Here is an 18,928-nt window from a genome sequence, read left to right as displayed (position 1 = left end):
CCCTGAGCTAGACACAGGGTGCTTATTGGTGTGTTTACAAATCTTGAGCTAGATACAGAGTGCCGACTGGTGTATTTACAATCCCTGAGCTAGACATAAAGGTTCTCCACGTCCCCGCCAGACTCAGGAGCCCAGCTGGCTTCACCCAGTGGATCCCGCACAGGGGCTGCAGGTGGAGCTGCCTGCCAGTCCCGCGCCCTGCGCCCGCACTCCTCAGCCCTTGGGTGGTCGATGGGACTGGGCGCCCTGGAGCAGGGGGCGGCGCTCGTCGGGGAGGCTCGGGCCGCACAGGAGCCCAAGGGGTGGTGGGGGAGGCTCAGGCATGGCGGGCTGCAGGTCCCGAGCCCTGCCCGGCGGGAAGGCAGCTAAGGCCCGGCGAGAAATTGAGCACAGCAGCTGCTGGCCCAGGTGCTAAGCCCCTCACTGCCCAGGGCCGGTGGGGCCGGCCGGCCGCTCCAAGTGCGGGGTCCGCCGAGCCCACGCCCACCCGGAACTCGCGCTGGTCAAGCACTGGGCGCAGCCCTGGTTCCCGCCCACGCCTCTCCCTCCACACCTCCTGGCTGAGGGAGCCGGCTCAGGCCTTGGCCAGCCCAGAAAGGGGCTCCCACAGTGCAGCGGCGGGCTGAAGGGCTCCTCAAGTGGGGCCAAAGTGGGAGCCCAGGCAGAGGAGGCACCGAGAGCAAGCGAGGGCTGTGAGGACTGCCAGCACACTGTCACCTCTCACTAGGACAGGTAAAATTAATTGAAAGTAATTTTTTTTTAAAACAACAATGCTTTCCCCTGAAAAAGTAGGAATGGTCATGTTGGGAAAACTTTCTGGAATGCAGAAAATATTCTATATCTTGACAGGATAATGAGTAACGTATTTGCAAAAAATAAGCTTAAGATCAATTCATTTTACTGTCTTTTTCTTAGTAACAAAAGAGTAGTATAAACAAACACCAAACAGCTATTACATTTGCTTTTCATAGTAATATTGGCTAGCCATATGGGAGTTATTTATTGGGTATTCTAGGCTTGAAGAAATGAGAAAAACTGTTGACGATAATGGAAGATAATTTTTATACTTGTGAAGAAAATAATTACTTATATGTAAAGTATTGAGACTAGAAAGAATCTTGAAGGTTTGGATTCCAATTGCAATTGCAAGTATGGATTCATTGTTTTTAATAAAGAGAGATACAAACATATGCAAATGTAATTATATAATTGTGTGTGTGTGTGCATGTATTTCCTCTGTTCACTTGTAGGAACCAAAAGCAATGAACAAACAATGGCAATGAATAAACAATCCTTGTTTCAAGATACTGATTTTCTTAATAACTTTGTTCACAGAAAGAGACCAGGGCTTTTCGGAAAAATATCTGTTTCTGTGGCTTGAGCTGAAAAAGCATAAAGTAATTTGAAATGATGATGCAGAGATAGAAAGTAAGGAAGTACTCAAAGCATGATTGGAACATGTGGAAAGGACCCAAGATCTAGTTGGAAGGAGCTCCTTATGGCGAAATTTAGAAAATTTTGAGCATCAAAAGAAATAATTATGGCAAAGGATTATAGCCCATTGAATAAAATCAGATTCTGTGAATCTATACAAACATAAGTAAGCAATACAAATTTGGGAAAAGGGAATGTTCTTTATAGTGTAATGCCAATAAATAGGAAAGGTATGATAGATTTAAAAATTCATAAACAGAATAAAAAAACTCATGAGTGAAAGTGTTCAGAGGAGTGGACTATTTAAATCGTCTCAATAAATGTATTTTTTCACAGATTTCTATGAAATACAAAGAGAAAAATAGCAACTTACCAAGAATCCAGAGTGACATCCCATTAACCAAGTGACTGAAAATAACCACATTAATATTAGAGCATATCAGCATCATGTGATGAATGATATTGTGAACAGAGAAAGGCTATATTATTCTGCGATATTAAAAACAAACAAGCAAAACAGCATAGCCTGAATCCTAGTCATGAGGAAACACCAAAGAAACCTGAAATGATGGAAATTCTAAATAGTAAATGGATGTTCGTCAAAAATTCCACTATCAAGAAAGCAAAAGAAAAAAATTAAGAGGGAGGCAGTTTGGGGCTCTATATAAAGAAGACCTCGTTGACACTGGAAGCTGTCCTGCGATGTGGCACACTATCTCAGAAAAAAAACAAAAAAGAGAGGGAGAGAGTTTTCTGTCATGGGAAGGTTTCAGGCAGAGATCAAATGGTAACTTTAAAGATGATATAAAGGGATGAGATTTCTGATATTGTAGATAGTGTGGATTAACTCTAGGAGGGAGTGTAAATCTAGACTCTTAAATCCCTTAGTAGTTTTAGATTCTTGGAATTAGCTTGTATCAAAACTGGAGTGGTAGTTATTCAGGGTTTATTCACAGATCCAAGATGTAAAAGAAAAGCTGAGGATATTTTGAAAATTCAAGAAGTCTAAAGAGACACGAAAATTAACTGCACTGGGTATTCCTGGATTGGATTCTGAAAAAAGAAAATATAGCTATAGATGTCATTGTTGAGACTCTTGTCTAACTTTAAACATGGACTTTATATTAGGTTATAATTTTATTTCAATGCTAACTGTCCTCATCTTGGTTATAATACCATAGTTATACAATGTAATATCTTTTCCTTAGGAAATACAAACTTTAAAATTTAGATATAAAGGGTAACCATGTCTTCAAATTATTTGTAAACCATTCAGAAAAAAAAAATGTTCCTTTTGCCTACCTACTGAACTAGTGATAAAGTACAATGGGGCAAAATATGAACAATTTGTGATAATGGGTACATGTGAATCTTTGTATACATGTTATAAGGGGAGCTGAGGCAGGAGAATAGTTTGAACCTGGGAGGTGGAGGTTGCAGTTAGCTGAGATTGCACCATTGCACTCCAGCCTGGACAACAGGGTGAGACTCCGCCAAAAAAAAAAAAAAAGATTTTTCTATTATTTTATTGTTTTTTCATTAATATACTTTGGTTTTTGGATAAAATTTAGGTTTACAGAAAAACTGAGTAGAAAGTACAAAAGATTTCCATATATCCTTTCTACCCAGAATAAAGGTTTTGCATTTACATTTGAGCTATGCTTCCTTCTTGGTTATCAAATTACATCACCATATTTATTTATCATATCCTGATGTTTGAAAACATATATCTAGTGGTTTTTTTGTATAGTCTGTGTATACCATGCTAAGCCAATTATTATTTTTAATTGTGATATAATTCACATTCCAAATAATTAACCTGCTAAAGGTGTACAAGTCAGTGGATTTAGTATAGTCAGAAAATAATGCAACTATTACCACCCTGTAATTTCAGAACTTTTTTTTTTCCTTATTGAGATGGAGTCTCGCTCTGTCACCCAGGCTGGAGTGCAGTGGCATGATCTTGGCTCACTGCAACCTCCAGGTTCAAGTGATTTTCCTGCCTCGGCATCCCAAGTAGCTGGGACTACAGGCATGTGCCACCATGCCCAACTAATTTTTACAATTTTTGTTTGTTTGTTTTATGTATAGACAGAGTTTCACTATGTTGGCTAGGCTGCTCTCGAACTAATGACCCCAGGTTATCTGCCCACCTCAGCCTCCCAAAGCATTGAGATTACAGGCATGAGCCATCACACCCAGCCTCAGAACATTTTAATCACACCAATAATGAAATTCCATACCCACTGGCAGTCACTCCCCATTTCTTCCTGCTTCCAGATTCTGGTAATCACTCATCTACTTTCTGTCCCTATGGATTTGTGTATTCTGGATACTTCATATAAGTGGGTTTATACCACATGTTGCCTTTTATGTCTGGCTTCTTCCACTTAGCATAATCTTTTCAAGGTTCATTGATGTTTTAGCATAAGTCAGAACTTCATTTATCTTTGTGATTAATAGTCCATCATATAGATGACTCTACTTTTGAACTTAGTAGGTAATTCTCTGGCCAATATAAGCTTTTCCATGATCCCTTCTTTTTTTGCGTGGTAAAGACATCCATCTTAATTTGTAAAATTCTACACGTCATATACATATGGTCAGGCCTTTGTATTTTAAATTTTCGTATTTCATTAAAACATTTATTTTCACTAGATGAATTTTATCAACCATCCATAGTAAAAGCTATTCAAATTTTGTTTCTGTTATATTTTAACTCAAATGCTTTGTTTCTGCTTTTCTCTGAAAAACGTGCAGATAGGAGTCTATTTTAAAAAACGCATTTTATTTCCTATTACATTTTTCAGGGGTATACATTTCCATTAAAATGCTTATGCAAACCATTGTTTTTATTTATTAGCATGAGTACTAAGGATCCATATCAGTCACCAAAGTAGTGAGTCACATTGCGTCTAAAACAGATGTTTTCCCCATTGTTCCAATGGGTTTTAACTAAATAGTATCTAGTAATATTTTTGTCTCTGGTATTCTAGCATTGTGATTCCTTGAGGTTCACACATTTTTTTGCATGTTTCCAAAAGTATCTTTGGAGCCATTCAGTAGGTCCATATTTGTTAGTTACTCTATAAATAATAAAGTAGTATTTAGATTTCAGAAGTGTACAGATTTTACCTGAGCCTACTTCATATCTATCTGAAAAGTATTTATCTTACTTTTCCTGAAAATATTTCATTTTATTTGGGGTTCATATGTTGTTATTTGTGTCAGGGATTGGCATTCTTATTTGCATTGTTTGTTCACTTTCCTGATGTAAATACTCCGGCTATGGCTGATGTCAAGCTACCAACGTGAAGTCAGTGAAAGCAAAGCTGGAAAGAGATGCTTGAAACCAGCTCTTATAGGCATGATATGAGCTGGTTCTAGTACATAACTGCTCTTAATTCAACACCATTGGTTTTTCTAGGTTGGATATAATTTTACGGGAGGTTACTGACAAGATGGAGTCACTGGCTCTTTATATGTAAAAAGAACAGGTCTCCTGAATAAGTCCAGATCCAATAAGACAGGAGAAAAGCAGTGTGACTCTTGGCAAGAGCATATATCTCAGGCAGATGCAAGAAATCCAGTCTTCAAGACTTCCAGCACTATGCAGAGAATGGGAATCTTTTCCCTCTCTCTACTTTAGGCCAAAGCTGTCAATCCCTTTTCCTTTTTCCTTTTTAATTGATGAGTAGAAATTGTATAAATCTGTGGTGTACATGATGTTTTGATAAATGTATACATTGTGGAATGATTAAATAGAGCTGCTTATCAGTGACGTGCATCTCACATATTTATCTTTTTTATTGTTGTGAGAACACTTAAAAACCTGCTCTCTTAGCAATTTTCAAGTATATATAATATGTTGATGAATTATAGTCACCTTGATGTACAATATATCTCTTGAACTGATTTTCTCCATCTGACTGAAATTTTTTGTCATTTCACCAACATTTCCCCAATCCTCCTGTCTCCCAAAAGTCTGGTAACCATCACTTTATTCTTTGTATTTATGAGTTCAACTTGTAAAATCCATTTTGTAAGGCACAAACTCTTTTTTCAACTGTAAAACCAAGTTTAGCCTAAAGCTGCCTCCTTACATATTTTAATTTCGGCTCAAGGGTTTCTCTGTATATTGTGAACTATAACAAGTGGAGGTATAATGCTTGTGCTAATCACTGAGTTTTGGTCAATCAATTGTAGACACCTGCTCGATTCATGTTCAAATAAGGCAAACGCCAACCTGTAATCAATTCAGTTGTTTCTGTACCTCACTTCTCTTTTCTGTTACCTCAGTTTCCTTTTTCTGTCCATAAATCTTCCACCATGTGGCTGCGCTGGAGTCCCAGAGCCTACTCTTCTAGCTTGCGGGGAGGCTGCCCAATTTGCAAATTGCTCAGTTAAACTTTTCTAAATTTAATTTGGCTGAAGTTTTTCTTTTATCACAACTAAGGAAATAAACGTTAAAAATTCTAGTCCCCAACGCAAAGTTGATATAGATATTATGACTGCACTAACATTTTTGAAAAATACATATCATTGTGTCAGAATTCTGACATGACTGGGACAACTTGAGGAGAGCTGGTTTGTATATAAGAAAGATTTGTGTCACCAAAGTTCATGCAGAAGAAGCTCAGAGAGTGACTGTGATTGGGGCCCTGAGGTACACTTTTCAAAGTCAGCCTCTTTCATGAACCTAATGAGAAATAATTGCTTATCATACAGGAATTAAACTACGAAAATATTGCTTTAATTATCTGTCAGCATTTGTCTACACTGATTAGTCTGAATATTTCAAGACGTTTTAATTTCCCTTTATTGGCTCATTATTTTTATAATTAAGTGCTGTGATGACATTGTCATCATGGTACACTGTCATCTCTTATGAATTTGTAAAAGGAGTTCATTTTGGTTCCAAGTCCTGAAGAGATTCTTTTTGTTTCTGTTTTGTATTTTTAGATACAGAGCTCGATTAGTTAATGAATCTTCTGAGTTCTTAACCATATTCTGCCTCTTGTTTCACTCTTGTCCCAAGTGGTCCTCAAGGCTGGCCAGAGATTTGTGAGACCCAATCCCAAAGGGGCCTTTTGTAATACAAAATGCTCAGGGTTCACTGCCTGAAACATAAACAAAAAAGAGTTCTCCTCTATGGCTTCTACTTATAAGTCCATTGATATCCCTGGTAAGTCTTTGAGCTTGAGATTCTGCATGGTATTTGGGAAAATGAAGAATTCATTCTAAAGAGGACATACATCTCCTGCGATTCAATATGCCAGGATGATAAAAATGCAACAGAATCTTAAAATAGTTGAGTGTTCAAACTCTAAAATGATGTCTCATGGTATCTCATGCTTTTCAGAATATTTATGATCAGTCGATGAAATGCTGGGTGACATATTTTAAAGTGAGATTTAATAATGGGAGGACATCTAGAGAATGATTATCTGGGCTGATAAGCAAATGGAAAGTTTATTTGCTAAAAGCCAAGAAAATTGAACGTGCTTAGACTGGAGAAGATTTAGGAGAACTGCTCACTGTGTCATCAAATATGTGAAGTTATTTCATGGGATGAGAAGGATAAAGTCTTATAGAAAAATAGCCGGTGCCAATCAACACATTTTTGTTTATTTCTCAATATTTGAAATGGATTATGTCATTAATTTTTACAATCACTCTGTAATGTGTCTCTTTCTATTTTACCAATGAGGAAACTGAGGTAGTTAGAATTTCACAACTGGCTCAAGGGCATGCAAGGCCAAGCAATAGCAGGTCTAGGATGTGACCTCTCTTGACCAGCTTCAGGTTCTGTAGAATTCACTGCTATTATCTATGACTGGTGTCTATTATTAAAATGTAGATTTCAGACCTTTATGAGAAATTAAGAGGGAGGCAGTTTGGAGCTCTATATAAAAAGACCTCGTTGACACTGGAAGCTGTCCTGCGATGTGGCACACTATCTCAGAAAAAAAAAAAAAGAGAGAGAGGGAGAGAGTTTTCTGTCACGGGAAGGTTTCAGGCAGAGATCAAATGGTAACTTTAAAGATGATATAAAGGGATGAGATTTCTGATATTGTAGATACTGTGGATTAACTCTAGGAGGGAGTGTAAATTTAGACTCCTAAATCACTTAGTAGTTTTAGATCCTTGGAATTAGCTTGTATCACAACTGGAGTGGTAGTTATTCAGGGTTTATTCACACATGCAAGATGTAAGTTTCTAGCGTGTTGACTTTGGCCCAGGAATTTCAAGGACTTTGGGAAGCTTTCTTCTTCCTTTAAACATATGCATATTTGTGCAAACAAAGTTGTTCCCCAGGCTGCCTTTTCTCATCCAGTGCAGTAATTCTCAGTCCAAGAACATGTTTTGCCTCATCTCTCAATGTACCCTTACATCATGTTGGTGGGTCCTCACAGATTTTGATTTGTTGTTAATCCTTCACTATTGTCACATTACTTTATAGTATCCCATCTGGACTATCACAAATACCTTTCTAACAAGATCTTACTATGCCCTTGCTCTCATTCCCTTAAAATCATTTGCTAACCTGCTAGCAGATAGAATTTTTAAAAGGCCAAAGGTCTGGCCTATCACTTACAAACTTTTATTACTTGGCTTAAAATAGTAACTTTACATTTGATCCTTTCCCTTTTACATTTAACCAACTATTATTTCTGTTTATGAACGAGTTTATGTAGTAAAATATTTATTGATATGTATTTCCAGCATGTGTTTCATACTTCTGTGATTTTATACAAACTATTTTGTCTTTAAAGAATTCCCTTGTCTATCTCCTTTATCTGGCCAATATCTACTGAAAAAATATTTCCCTCAATACCCAGTTTTATTCTGCCCAGTTTGATTTAACATACATAAATTCATCAATCTTTATTTAATTAAGGGCTTATTTTCCCCCCTAATGTGAAGTCTTAGGTTATAACTGCTAGCAACCAGAGATATGTCCCTCTTCATGCATCCAAGGGACATTTGGCAATGCTTGAAGGCATTTTTTATTGTTGCTACAAGGAAGTGCTACTGGCATTCAATGGATAGGAGCCAGAGATGCTGCTAAACCTTTTACCGTACAGATGACATCTCCCACAACAAATAATTTATTTGGCTTAAGATGTCAGTGCTGAGATTGAGAAAGTCTGCCCCAGAAAAACAAATTAGGCCTAATGGAAGGTGGAAGTGGAGGTGGAAATAGAAATGGAAATGAAAAACTATCCAGAAGAAAGGTCATTATTTTCTCAACATGGTCTATGGGCTTTTTGATTGAAGGCTTGCTTTTCTATTTTATTTACTTGCTATTTTGTTCACTTGCTTCATCGTCTCTTTTTGCTGTCTTTTCTCTGACTACTCAGTATATACATTGTCAAAGCTTGAATTTGTATGTTACCTTTCAAAGAGTCTCCAGCTCAACTATTACTCATGTGGCCCTGTTAAATTAATCAGAGCAATATTTCTGATAAAGGCAATAATAAATATTTTTGAGCCAAATCGGAGATTATTGCCCAGTATATATGTCAACAAAGAGTCAAACTCTGTAAAATATTTGAAGAGATTTATTCCGAGCCAAATATGAGTGACCATGGCCTGGGACACAGTGCTCAGGAGGTCCTGAGAACATGTGCCCAACGTAGTCTGGGTGTACCTTGGTTTTATACATTTTAGGGAGACATGAGACTTCAATAAAATACATTTAAGAAATACATTGGTTAGGTCCAGAAATCAGGGGTGCTTCCAGGTTTGTAGGTAGGTTTAAAATTTTTCTAATTGGCAATTAGAAAGGAATATCTGAGTTGCAGTAAGAGGTTATGGAGATCAAAGTTTTATCATGCAGATGAAGCCTCTGGGTAGCAGGCTTGAGAGAGAACAGATTGTAAATGTTTCTTGTTAGACTTAAGGTCTGTGTTGATGTTAATGCTGGAGAGATGTAATGAGGCATGTCTCACCCCCACTTCCCTTCATGGCCTGAACCAGCCTTTCAGGTTAAATTTTAGAGTGCCTTGGATCAGGAGAAAGTCCATTCAAATGGTTGAAGGGACTTAAACTTTTATTTTTTATTTACATTTGGATGGTATGTTGTTCAAGAAGTGGACATATATCAAACAGGTAGCATATAATAAACGTGTTCTATACTGTGCGTCCTATACCTATGTGATAAATTAAAGTGATTGGGGAGTAATGTCCATCAGAATCTTAACAAGCTCACTGATGAAAATAGTTGGTATATTTTTACATCACCCAGCCTCACGTAATTACACTCTGATACATATATCTTGTAATCCTTATTTATTGAATTATATTTATAAAATCTTGACCAGGCTTGGTGGCTCCCGCCTGTAATCCCAGCACTTTGGGAGGCTGAGGCGGGCGGATCACAAGGTCAGGAGATTGAGACCATCCTGGTTAACATGGTGAAACCCCGTCTCTATTAAAAATACAAAAAATTAGCCAGGCGTGGTGACGGGTGCCTGTAGTCCCAGCTACTCAGGAGGGGAGGCTGAGGCAGGAGAATGGTGTGAACCCTGGAGGCGGAGCTTGCAGTGAGACGAGATCGTGCCACTGCACTCCAGCCTGGGCAACAATCTCAAAAATAAGTTAAAAAAAAAAATAAATAAAAAAATCTTAGAGGACAGAAATTTGCATATTTTGTTCTTTCTGGGTAAATACGGCATAAAATTTTGATCCAAGTGTATTTACTTATAACAAGAAGTTCTAGACTTTCATTAATATAATCAACTATATTAATATTAATATATTACTATACTCAATGCTAATTTCATAAATTAAGAATGGTAAAACAATGTAAAATGTTTAAAGATTTTAACTGAGTGATTTTTAACACATATTTAATAAATGGTACATGTTACTTTTTGAAGTCCACACATTCAGCAAAATGTAGATAATTAATAAATATGGAATAAATAAATTTATCTTTGTTTCTCAATTGCTTCAAACAATATTTGGATCATAGTGGATACTTAATAAATCTTTGTTAATTAAAATCATTAAATAATAAACCTCTAATTTATTTTTTGGATAAGTTTTATGGAAAGAAAGAAAGAGATGCTTCTGCAATTGCTGGAGATAGCTTATACATGCTCTTTCACTTCCCAGAAACAATCTAAGTATATCGGGGAAAAAGAAAAAATTAAACAAATAGACAATTGAAAGGTGATGAGGCTGGCAGGTTGGTGAGATTTTTCCTTGTTGGCCCCCCACTACTATCTTTATCTATTTTGCAGTCTACTTAAATTATTTCGGAGAGTGAGTTTTGCAATTACTAAAAGAAAATACAGGTAATATGTAAATTATTTAATATTTCATATATTTTGTGATGCAAATATTTTCTTGAAGCAGAGATTAATTCAGACAATAAAAAGCCCTTGAGCTTTGGATGATGAGAAGGCAAAGCCACTCTACACTGACACTTGTCCCCTGGTAACAGAGATAGAAGGCTCTGGAAGCCTAGAGTGTTACATGTTGGAGTTACCAGTGAAGGGCAGAGACAGAAAAGAGTATTCAAACAGTCCTATGCAAAATAACGTGCCAAAGAAAATCTTCACCTTTACATAAATAATTGTATTTGAGTAGATAGAAGATGTATAGATATATAAAGTTTTATGTAAAGAAAAAAATTATAACATTTCTTAGAGAGTTTCATGTAATTTCAAGTTGTTAAGAAGAGATGATGGTTCAGGCTTAGGGAGGTAACAATGCCTATTTCTAGGTAATGAAAATTAGAGGGTATATGTTGGCACTTGATATTAATACAAGAGATGTGCACATGGCTGAGCATGGTAGGTGAGAAGAAGCTTTGATAGGAAGTGCTGAAGAAAAGACCCATGAATTCAAAAATAAGGAATTAATTTTGTTAGAGAATGCACAGGACAATGTATAAGATATATGATTGGGTTTTGAGAAGACACTGAAAGTTTGAAAAATTAGGTTGAAATAATTTTGAGCCTATATGAGAAGAATCAGACTACAAAAAAACTAACCTGGAAAAAAAGAAAAAACAGCCAGTGGATTTCAAAACTAAAGAACATTTCAGTCAAACTTGTCTTCTGATTACGACCAGAATGGTCTACAGCACTGTGGATCCTTTCTTTTTTTTTTTTTTTTTTTTTTTTTTTTTTTTTTTTGACAGTCTCACTCTGTCGTCCAGGTTGGAGTGCAGTGGTGTGATCTTGGCTCACTGCAAGCTCCACCTCCCGGGTTCATGCCATTCTCCTGCCTCAGCCTCCCAAGTAGCTGGGACTACAGGCGCCGGCCACCACGCTGGCTAATTTTTTGTATTTTTAGTAGAGATGGGGTTTCACCGTGTTAGCCAGGATGGTCTCGATCTCCTGACCTCGTGATCCACCCGCCTTGGCCTCCCAAAGTCCTGGGATTACAGGCATGAGCCACTGTGCCCGGCCTGTGGATCCTTTCTTTATGGCTAATGTAGATGAAGTCTAGTTTTAAAATTCTTTGCTCTGCATTAAATAATATTTTTTTTTTTACAATTTCAATTGGTAAGTCACAGAAAAAGTATATAATGCTGAGTAATAAACGTAAAATATTGTTGATCCAATAGTCATGAACCAGAAAAAAGCCATCTAATCCATTTAATTTTGCCCATTGAAAATGATTAAGACATGGAGAAACAGAACCTGATGTTTGTCTTTCAGTGACTTTGGTAAAGGAGACAGAAAATTAGAGAAGATTAGTTAGAATAGAAAATACAACATGATACATTCCTAAAATAACTAAAGTATATTTTCCTAAAATAAATTAACATATTTTTAATTTTTAATTCATCAAGGGTCAACAGAGAATAGAAGATGAGACAGCAAGTCTACCACTTGATTCTGCTGAACAAATCATGCCGACATTCAATGGCTCAGTCTTCATGCCCTCTGCGTTTATACTAATTGGGATTCCTGGTCTGGAGTCAGTGCAGTGTTGGATTGGGATTCCTTTCTCTGCCATGTATCTTATTGGTGTGATTGGAAATTCCCTAATTTTAGTTATAATCAAATATGAAAACAGCCTCCATATACCCATGTACATTTTTTTGGCCATGTTGGCAGCCACAGACATTGCACTTAACACCTGCATTCTTCCCAAAATGTTAGGCATCTTCTGGTTTCATTTGCCAGAGATTTCTTTTGATGCCTGTCTTTTTCAAATGTGGCTTATTCACTCATTCCAGGCAATTGAATCAGGTATCCTTCTGGCAATGGCCCTGGATCGCTATGTGGCTATCTGTATCCCCTTGAGACATGCCACCATCTTCTCCCAGCAGTTCTTAACTCATATTGGACTTGGGGTGACACTCAGGGCTGCCATTCTTATAATACCTTCCTTAGGGCTCATCAAATGCTGTCTTAAACACTATCGAACTACAGTCGTCTCTCACTCTTACTGTGAGCACATGGCCATTGTGAAGCTGGCTACTGAAGATATCCGAGTCAACAAGATATATGGCCTATTTGTTGCCTTCGCAATCCTAGGGTTTGACATAATATTTATCACCTTGTCCTATGTCCAAATTTTTATCACTGTCTTTCAACTGCCCCAGAAGGAGGCACGATTCAAGGCCTTTAATACATGCATTGCCCACATTTGTGTCTTCCTACAGTTCTACTTTCTTGCCTTCTTCTCTTTCTTCACACACAGGTTTGGTTCACACATACCACCATATGTTCACATCCTCTTGTCAAATCTTTACCTGTTAGTCCCACCTTTTCTCAACCCTATTGTCTATGGAGTGAAGACCAAGCAAATTCGTGACCATGTTCTGAAAGTGTTTTTCTTCAAAAAAGTAACTTGATCATTAGTGACTCCTATAGAGATTTAGGGTTGGTTCTAAGTAAAAACCTAAATATAATGAAAGTCACAGATCAATATTCTCAAACTACTAGCTCAACACATACCTGTAATTCTAGCTATGTCTCACTTTTTAGTATTTGCTTTGAATCTATATTTTGATACATTTGGAATCATTTATCTGTGTCTTATCTACTTTATCTGAAATACTTATCAATATAAAAATAATATGAAATCAGTAATACTGATATCTACAACATAAAACTTAATGTAATGCAACCAATGACTATAAACACCAAGGAATTTACACAGGAGAGAATGCAAAAAAAATTGAAAAATATTAAACATATTCACAAATATCATTTTTAGGAAAACAAAATCAGTGATTTGGGCTTACATATCAAATATCCTTCTAGAACCACACAATTTTATTGATTTTTACCTAACTTGAGTTTTACTCAAATTTGGAAGTTTAAGTTCTAAAATTGAACATACAAATTCTGTTACCCACTGAAAGCATCTTGAGTACAGAAACTGTATCTTATTTACCCTTTATCAGGAAAACAGGGGACAATGCCTGAGAATTCTTAGAATCTAAGTAAAAATGACATTGAATAATGAACAGAGTAAACATTTTCTTTGTGTCAATTAATGGTATTCAAAAGCCACAAATTTGGAGGCTCTAAGTAATATGCAATCTTACCATACAGAAAACCTGCATGCTAGAGATTTTATTCCAATATTATCAGGGTAAAAGAAAGGTGAAGACTTGAAATAATCATTATGCAAACCTGAAACAATATATTAGCTAAACCCAGAACTGGCATATAAGAAACACCTCCTGAATAAGGACTTTAGTCAAGACTTAGAACCAAACAAATTTTTTTTTCCTTAAGAATCAAGTTGACAGAGAGAGTCATCTGAATCACTAATTTTGAAAAGATGCATGGTCAAAGAAAGAAATAATACGGTAAAACGTTCTGATGTAAAAAATCATATCATTCAAGAGGCAGAAATAGATACATATAATTTTGGGGAAAAATCTTGTCAATAATGTAGAAATGACTTTGAGTCATAATATTTTTTTAATAAAGTTTATGTAAACATTAACTATGTTTAGAAAGAATCAAAAATACATGACAAAAGATAAAACAACATGTTAGTTGATAGGCAGACATATTAAAAATTGTTGAATTAGATAAGCAAAACTTAATAATGAAATAACCATTTTAATTCTGGATTAGAGCATTAAATATTTCAGTGGTTGTGCCATTAATAACGCAGAATGAATAATTAATGAGGAGTCATCCTCCCAAAAGAAAAAAAAATCATAAATATATGAATTCTTTCAGAAAAGTTAGTATACATGAAGGATAAAGAATGAAGATAATAAGTAAGTGATACTCCTAAATAAGAAACCAAAACAAACAATATGATGATAACTACAGATTAATCATGAGTGAATGAAAAAACTGTATTTCAAAGTATCTGGTATAAAAATGCACCAAATTATATAAATGAAAATAGACAAAACACCCATATTGGAAAAAATCAACAGAAAATAAAAATTTCAACATAGGGCTATCAGAAAAAAACACATTATATATCCTAAAAGACACATTTTTTTTCATTCTCTGGAGTATGAGGGAAGACAAACAACAAAGATCTTAAAAATGCACATTATCTAATGGAAAAAAATTAAATGAAAAATTTGTGTCATAATTAGACTGTGGGTTGGCATTTCAAGCCATTTAAACCTGTAATTAATAAAAAGAACAATTACAGTGCATAATAATATTACTAGTTTCTGAAACAATGTTGTCCCTGTCCAGTGTTCTCTGCTAAAGAAACCCCAGCTGAAGTAATTTCCCCATGGAGTACAGCACCTGGTCCAGCTGATTTCAGCTAGGTCCCAGTCAGCACACAGATCTGTTTGACTTCTTGGTTGCTTTTTGGTCTTCTTTACAGGTCAAATTTGTTCCATGCTGAAGATCTGGGTTCATATTACCTTTTTTTAAGGTATAAAAAAAGACCTGGCCTCAAAATGAGGTTGTACACATAGTTTCTGAGAATCTGCTCCATTGCTCTTCAATTGAGGGCTCTGGCTAATGGGATGCAGAATCCGAGGTAAAGGACAGCCACCTACAGCAGCTAGAGGGCTGAGATATGAGTCAGACTGATATGCCCTGACTATGATGCAATGAACATCTTAAAAGGAGAAATTTATTCCAAGAATAAATTGTTTGAGGGCTCGAAGGGATTGCCTTAAGTTAAAGATGGATAAATAGGTATCCTAGCTAGGAATCAAAAAGGTCTGGGTTTCTCCATTACCCTTCCTTTAACATTCTACATACTCCTGGGCATGTTACTTCCTCTTCTCTACAATGGGGCTAACAATACGAGCCTCAGAGACTTGTGAGGAATATGTGAGAAAAGGCTCACCAAGCATGTAGCACAGATCCAGGCTAAAACACACCTTAAACATGTAGGCCCAGGTGTACATACTCTGAGAATTAAGATGCAGAGAAAAATGATTTCAGGATTAAGTGCAAAGAGACGGAAATGAATGGAGCAGAGTGCCGGGATAGCTGTGTGGCTGATGATCCTCTAGCTGGAGCTAGGTCAGTGTCTTTGGGCAGAGCTGTGTGTAACATTCTCAGAAGCATGCTGAGACAACAGAATACCGTGGTGATCTTTATTCAATTGTTTATTTTTACTGAGATGGAATTCACATGCCATAATATTTGCAATTTTAAAGTATGCAATTTGATGATTTTTAGTGTATTATAAAGGCTGTGCAACCATCATCACTACCTAATTGAAAATACTTTTGTCATCCTAAAAAAAAATCTATATACATTAGTAGTCACATCCCATTACTTCTGCTCCCCCATCTCCAGTCTTAGCAACTGCTAATCTCTTTTCTGTTTCAATGGATTTTTCTGTCTGGACGCTTTATATAAATAAAGCATTACATATGTGAACTCTTGTATTGACTTTTTTTCAATTCTTTTCAATTAATTCTTATATTAATGTAATATTTTAAATGTTCATCCATGTACCATATATCAGTAATGCATTTCTTTTTAAGGCTGAGTAATGTTCCATTAAATGGGTATGCCACATTTTATTCATTTATTCATCAGTTGAAAGACATTTACAATGCTTCCACTTTTTGGCTATCGTTAGCTTTCATTAAAAAACATCACTAAAAGACCCATTTGATGTTATTTGTCATACATTTAAAACCAGTCTCGTCAACATTTTTGTGTATTTTTCTTCAGTAAAATTCATTTGCAGGGAAGAAGGAATAGACAAGTGTACATTTAAATTCAAAGATGAGATGAGATATGATGAGACCAGATGAGATAAAATAGTTGAATAGCAAGCAAAGAATGAAAGCAAGATCGTAGATGAACTATGAAAGAAATGGAGCACAGCAGAAATAAGATGAGATCAACAGATTTAATGTATCTCATTCTGTCAAATTGTTGTTGTCAGAATGAGGAAAGTGAACTGGTAAAAATACAAAGAAAAACATTAGAAATAATACTCTCCAGGTATAGGATATTGATTATCTCTGGAAGGAGGGTGGGAAATATTGTGAAAGTGCAGAAGAAGTGTGATTCAATTGTATTGAACCTTCCCTCAAGAAACTGTGATGGATTACATGGATTTTTTAGTTATGCTTTATGTATTTTTTATATATTTTTTATTGTATAATATATTTGGCAAAAAAAGATAGGTGAATATATTCCTGATGTAGTACTTGGCAAACAACTTAGTTTAACAGAAGTTAAACAGTATTTTTATATTCATAGTAAAATTATCTCCTAATGTGTTTTAGTTTCTTTAGCAAATATTTATTAAGATTATTCCATGCTTTAAGAACTATGATTAGAATTTAGGATAAAGGAATGTTCCTGAAGGCAGTGACCATAAAGGTGCAGCCCTGTTTCTTACATTCATTCTTTGTGTAAATACGATGTTTGTCGAATTTTTAAAACTTAATTATTGCCTTGTTTTTTCAGTTACAAAGAGATCTATGTTAGATTTTCCTACGCTGTAGATTTTTCTTTTTTCCTCGGGGATCGATCAATGTTCTCTTTTTTTTTTTTTCTTTTTTAAACTTTATTTTTGGTTCAGGTGGAACATGTGTAGGTTTTTTAACTGGGAAATTGCATATCACTGGGATTTGATGTACAAATGATTTCATCAAACAGATAGTGAATGTAATACCCAATAAATAGTTTTTCAACCCTCACCCTTTTCCCACCCTCTGACCTCAAGTAAATGCTGGTGTCTGTTGTTCCCTTCTTTGTGGCCATGTGTACTCAAAGTTTATCTTCCACTTACAAGTGAGAACATGTGTTATTTTGTTTTCTGTTCCTTCATTAATTCACTTAGGATTATGGCCTCCAGCTGCATTCATGTTGCTGCAAAGGATATGGTCCCTTTCTTTTTATGGCTGTATAGTATTCCATGGTGTATATGCACTACATTTTCTTTATGGAGTCCACCATTGATGAGCATCTAGGTTGATTCCATGTTTTCACTATTGCGAATAGCATTGTGATGAACACAGAAGTGTATGTGTTTTCTCGGTAGAATAATTTACATTCCTTTAGGTGTATATCCGGTGAGGAGCTTGCTGGGTCGAATGGTAGTTCTGTTGCAAGTTCTTTGAGAAATCTCCAAACTGTGTTCTACATTGGCTAGATTAATTTACATTCTCACTGGCAGTGTGTAACCATCCTTTTTTCTCTACAACCTCACCAGCATGTTACTTTTTGACCTTTCAAAAATAACTATTCAGACTGATGTGAGGTAGTATCTCATTGTGGCTTTGATTAGTATTTCTCTAATGATTAGTGATGAGCATTTTTAATATGCTTGATGGCCCCATGAATATCTTCTTTTGAGAAATACCTGTTCATGTTCTTTGCCTACTTTTTAATGGGGTTGGTAGACCTTTCTTGGATGCGTATTTTGCAAATATTTTCTTCTATTCTGTAGCTTGTCTACTTACTCTGTTAATAGTTTTTCTTGCTGTGCAGAAACTTTTTAGTATAGTTATGTCTATTTTTGTTTTTGCTGCAATTGCTTTTGGATCCTTCATCATAAAATCTTTGCCAAGGCCTGGGTCCAGAATAGTATTTCCTAGATTTTCTTCTTGAGTTTTTATAGTTTGAGGTCTTACATTTAAGACTTTAATTAATCTTGAATTGATATTTAAAGGATGTTCTATTCAGTAAACGGTGCGGGGATAACTGGCTAGCCATATGCAATCTTCTGCATCTGTTACAGAAGATTGTATTGGCTAGCCAGTTATCCCAGCACCGTTTACTGAATAGGACATGCTTTACCAATTACTCATATTGTCAACTTTGTTAAAGATAAGATGGTTGTAGGCATGCAGCTTAATTTCTGAATTCTCTAACCTGTTCCATTGGTTTATGTGTCTAATTGTGTAGCAGTACCATGCTGTTTTAGTTTCTGTAGACTTGGAGTATAGTTTGAAGTCATCTGGTGTGACTCCATGACTTTGTTCTTTTGCTTGCTATTGTTTTGGCTATTCAGTCTCTTTTTGGGTTCCATATAAATTTTAGATTTTTTTTCTAATTATGTGAAAAATGTCACTGGTAATTGGATAGGAATAACATTGAATCTGTAA

General features: G+C 36.0%; 1 protein-coding gene across 1 annotated transcript; it reads left to right on the top strand.

Annotated features, from left to right (window-relative positions):
- Positions 1–6,573: 6,573 nt before the first annotated feature.
- LOC466370 (olfactory receptor 52A5) lies at positions 6,574–16,186 on the top strand. The gene is made up of 2 exons (XM_054661721.2): positions 6,574–6,619; positions 12,248–16,186. The coding sequence occupies exon 2, from the start codon at positions 12,308–12,310 to the stop codon at positions 13,256–13,258; it is 951 nt and encodes a 316-aa protein (XP_054517696.1). The 5' UTR covers positions 6,574–6,619; positions 12,248–12,307; the 3' UTR covers positions 13,259–16,186.
- The last annotated feature ends 2,742 nt before the right edge of the window (positions 16,187–18,928 follow it).

The sequence above is a fragment of the Pan troglodytes genome, chromosome 9, assembly GCF_028858775.2.
Source record: "Pan troglodytes isolate AG18354 chromosome 9, NHGRI_mPanTro3-v2.0_pri, whole genome shotgun sequence".
Lineage (NCBI taxonomy): Eukaryota > Metazoa > Chordata > Mammalia > Primates > Hominidae > Pan > Pan troglodytes.
Note: the sequence above shows the minus strand (reverse complement) of the source record. Positions and strands in the feature narration are given on the sequence as shown.

Bases quoted from the DNA above. Each gene is read 5' to 3' on its own strand.
- LOC466370 (XM_054661721.2), top strand. From the start codon at position 12,308: ATGCCGACATTCAATGGCTCAGTCTTCATGCCCTCTGCGTTTATACTA.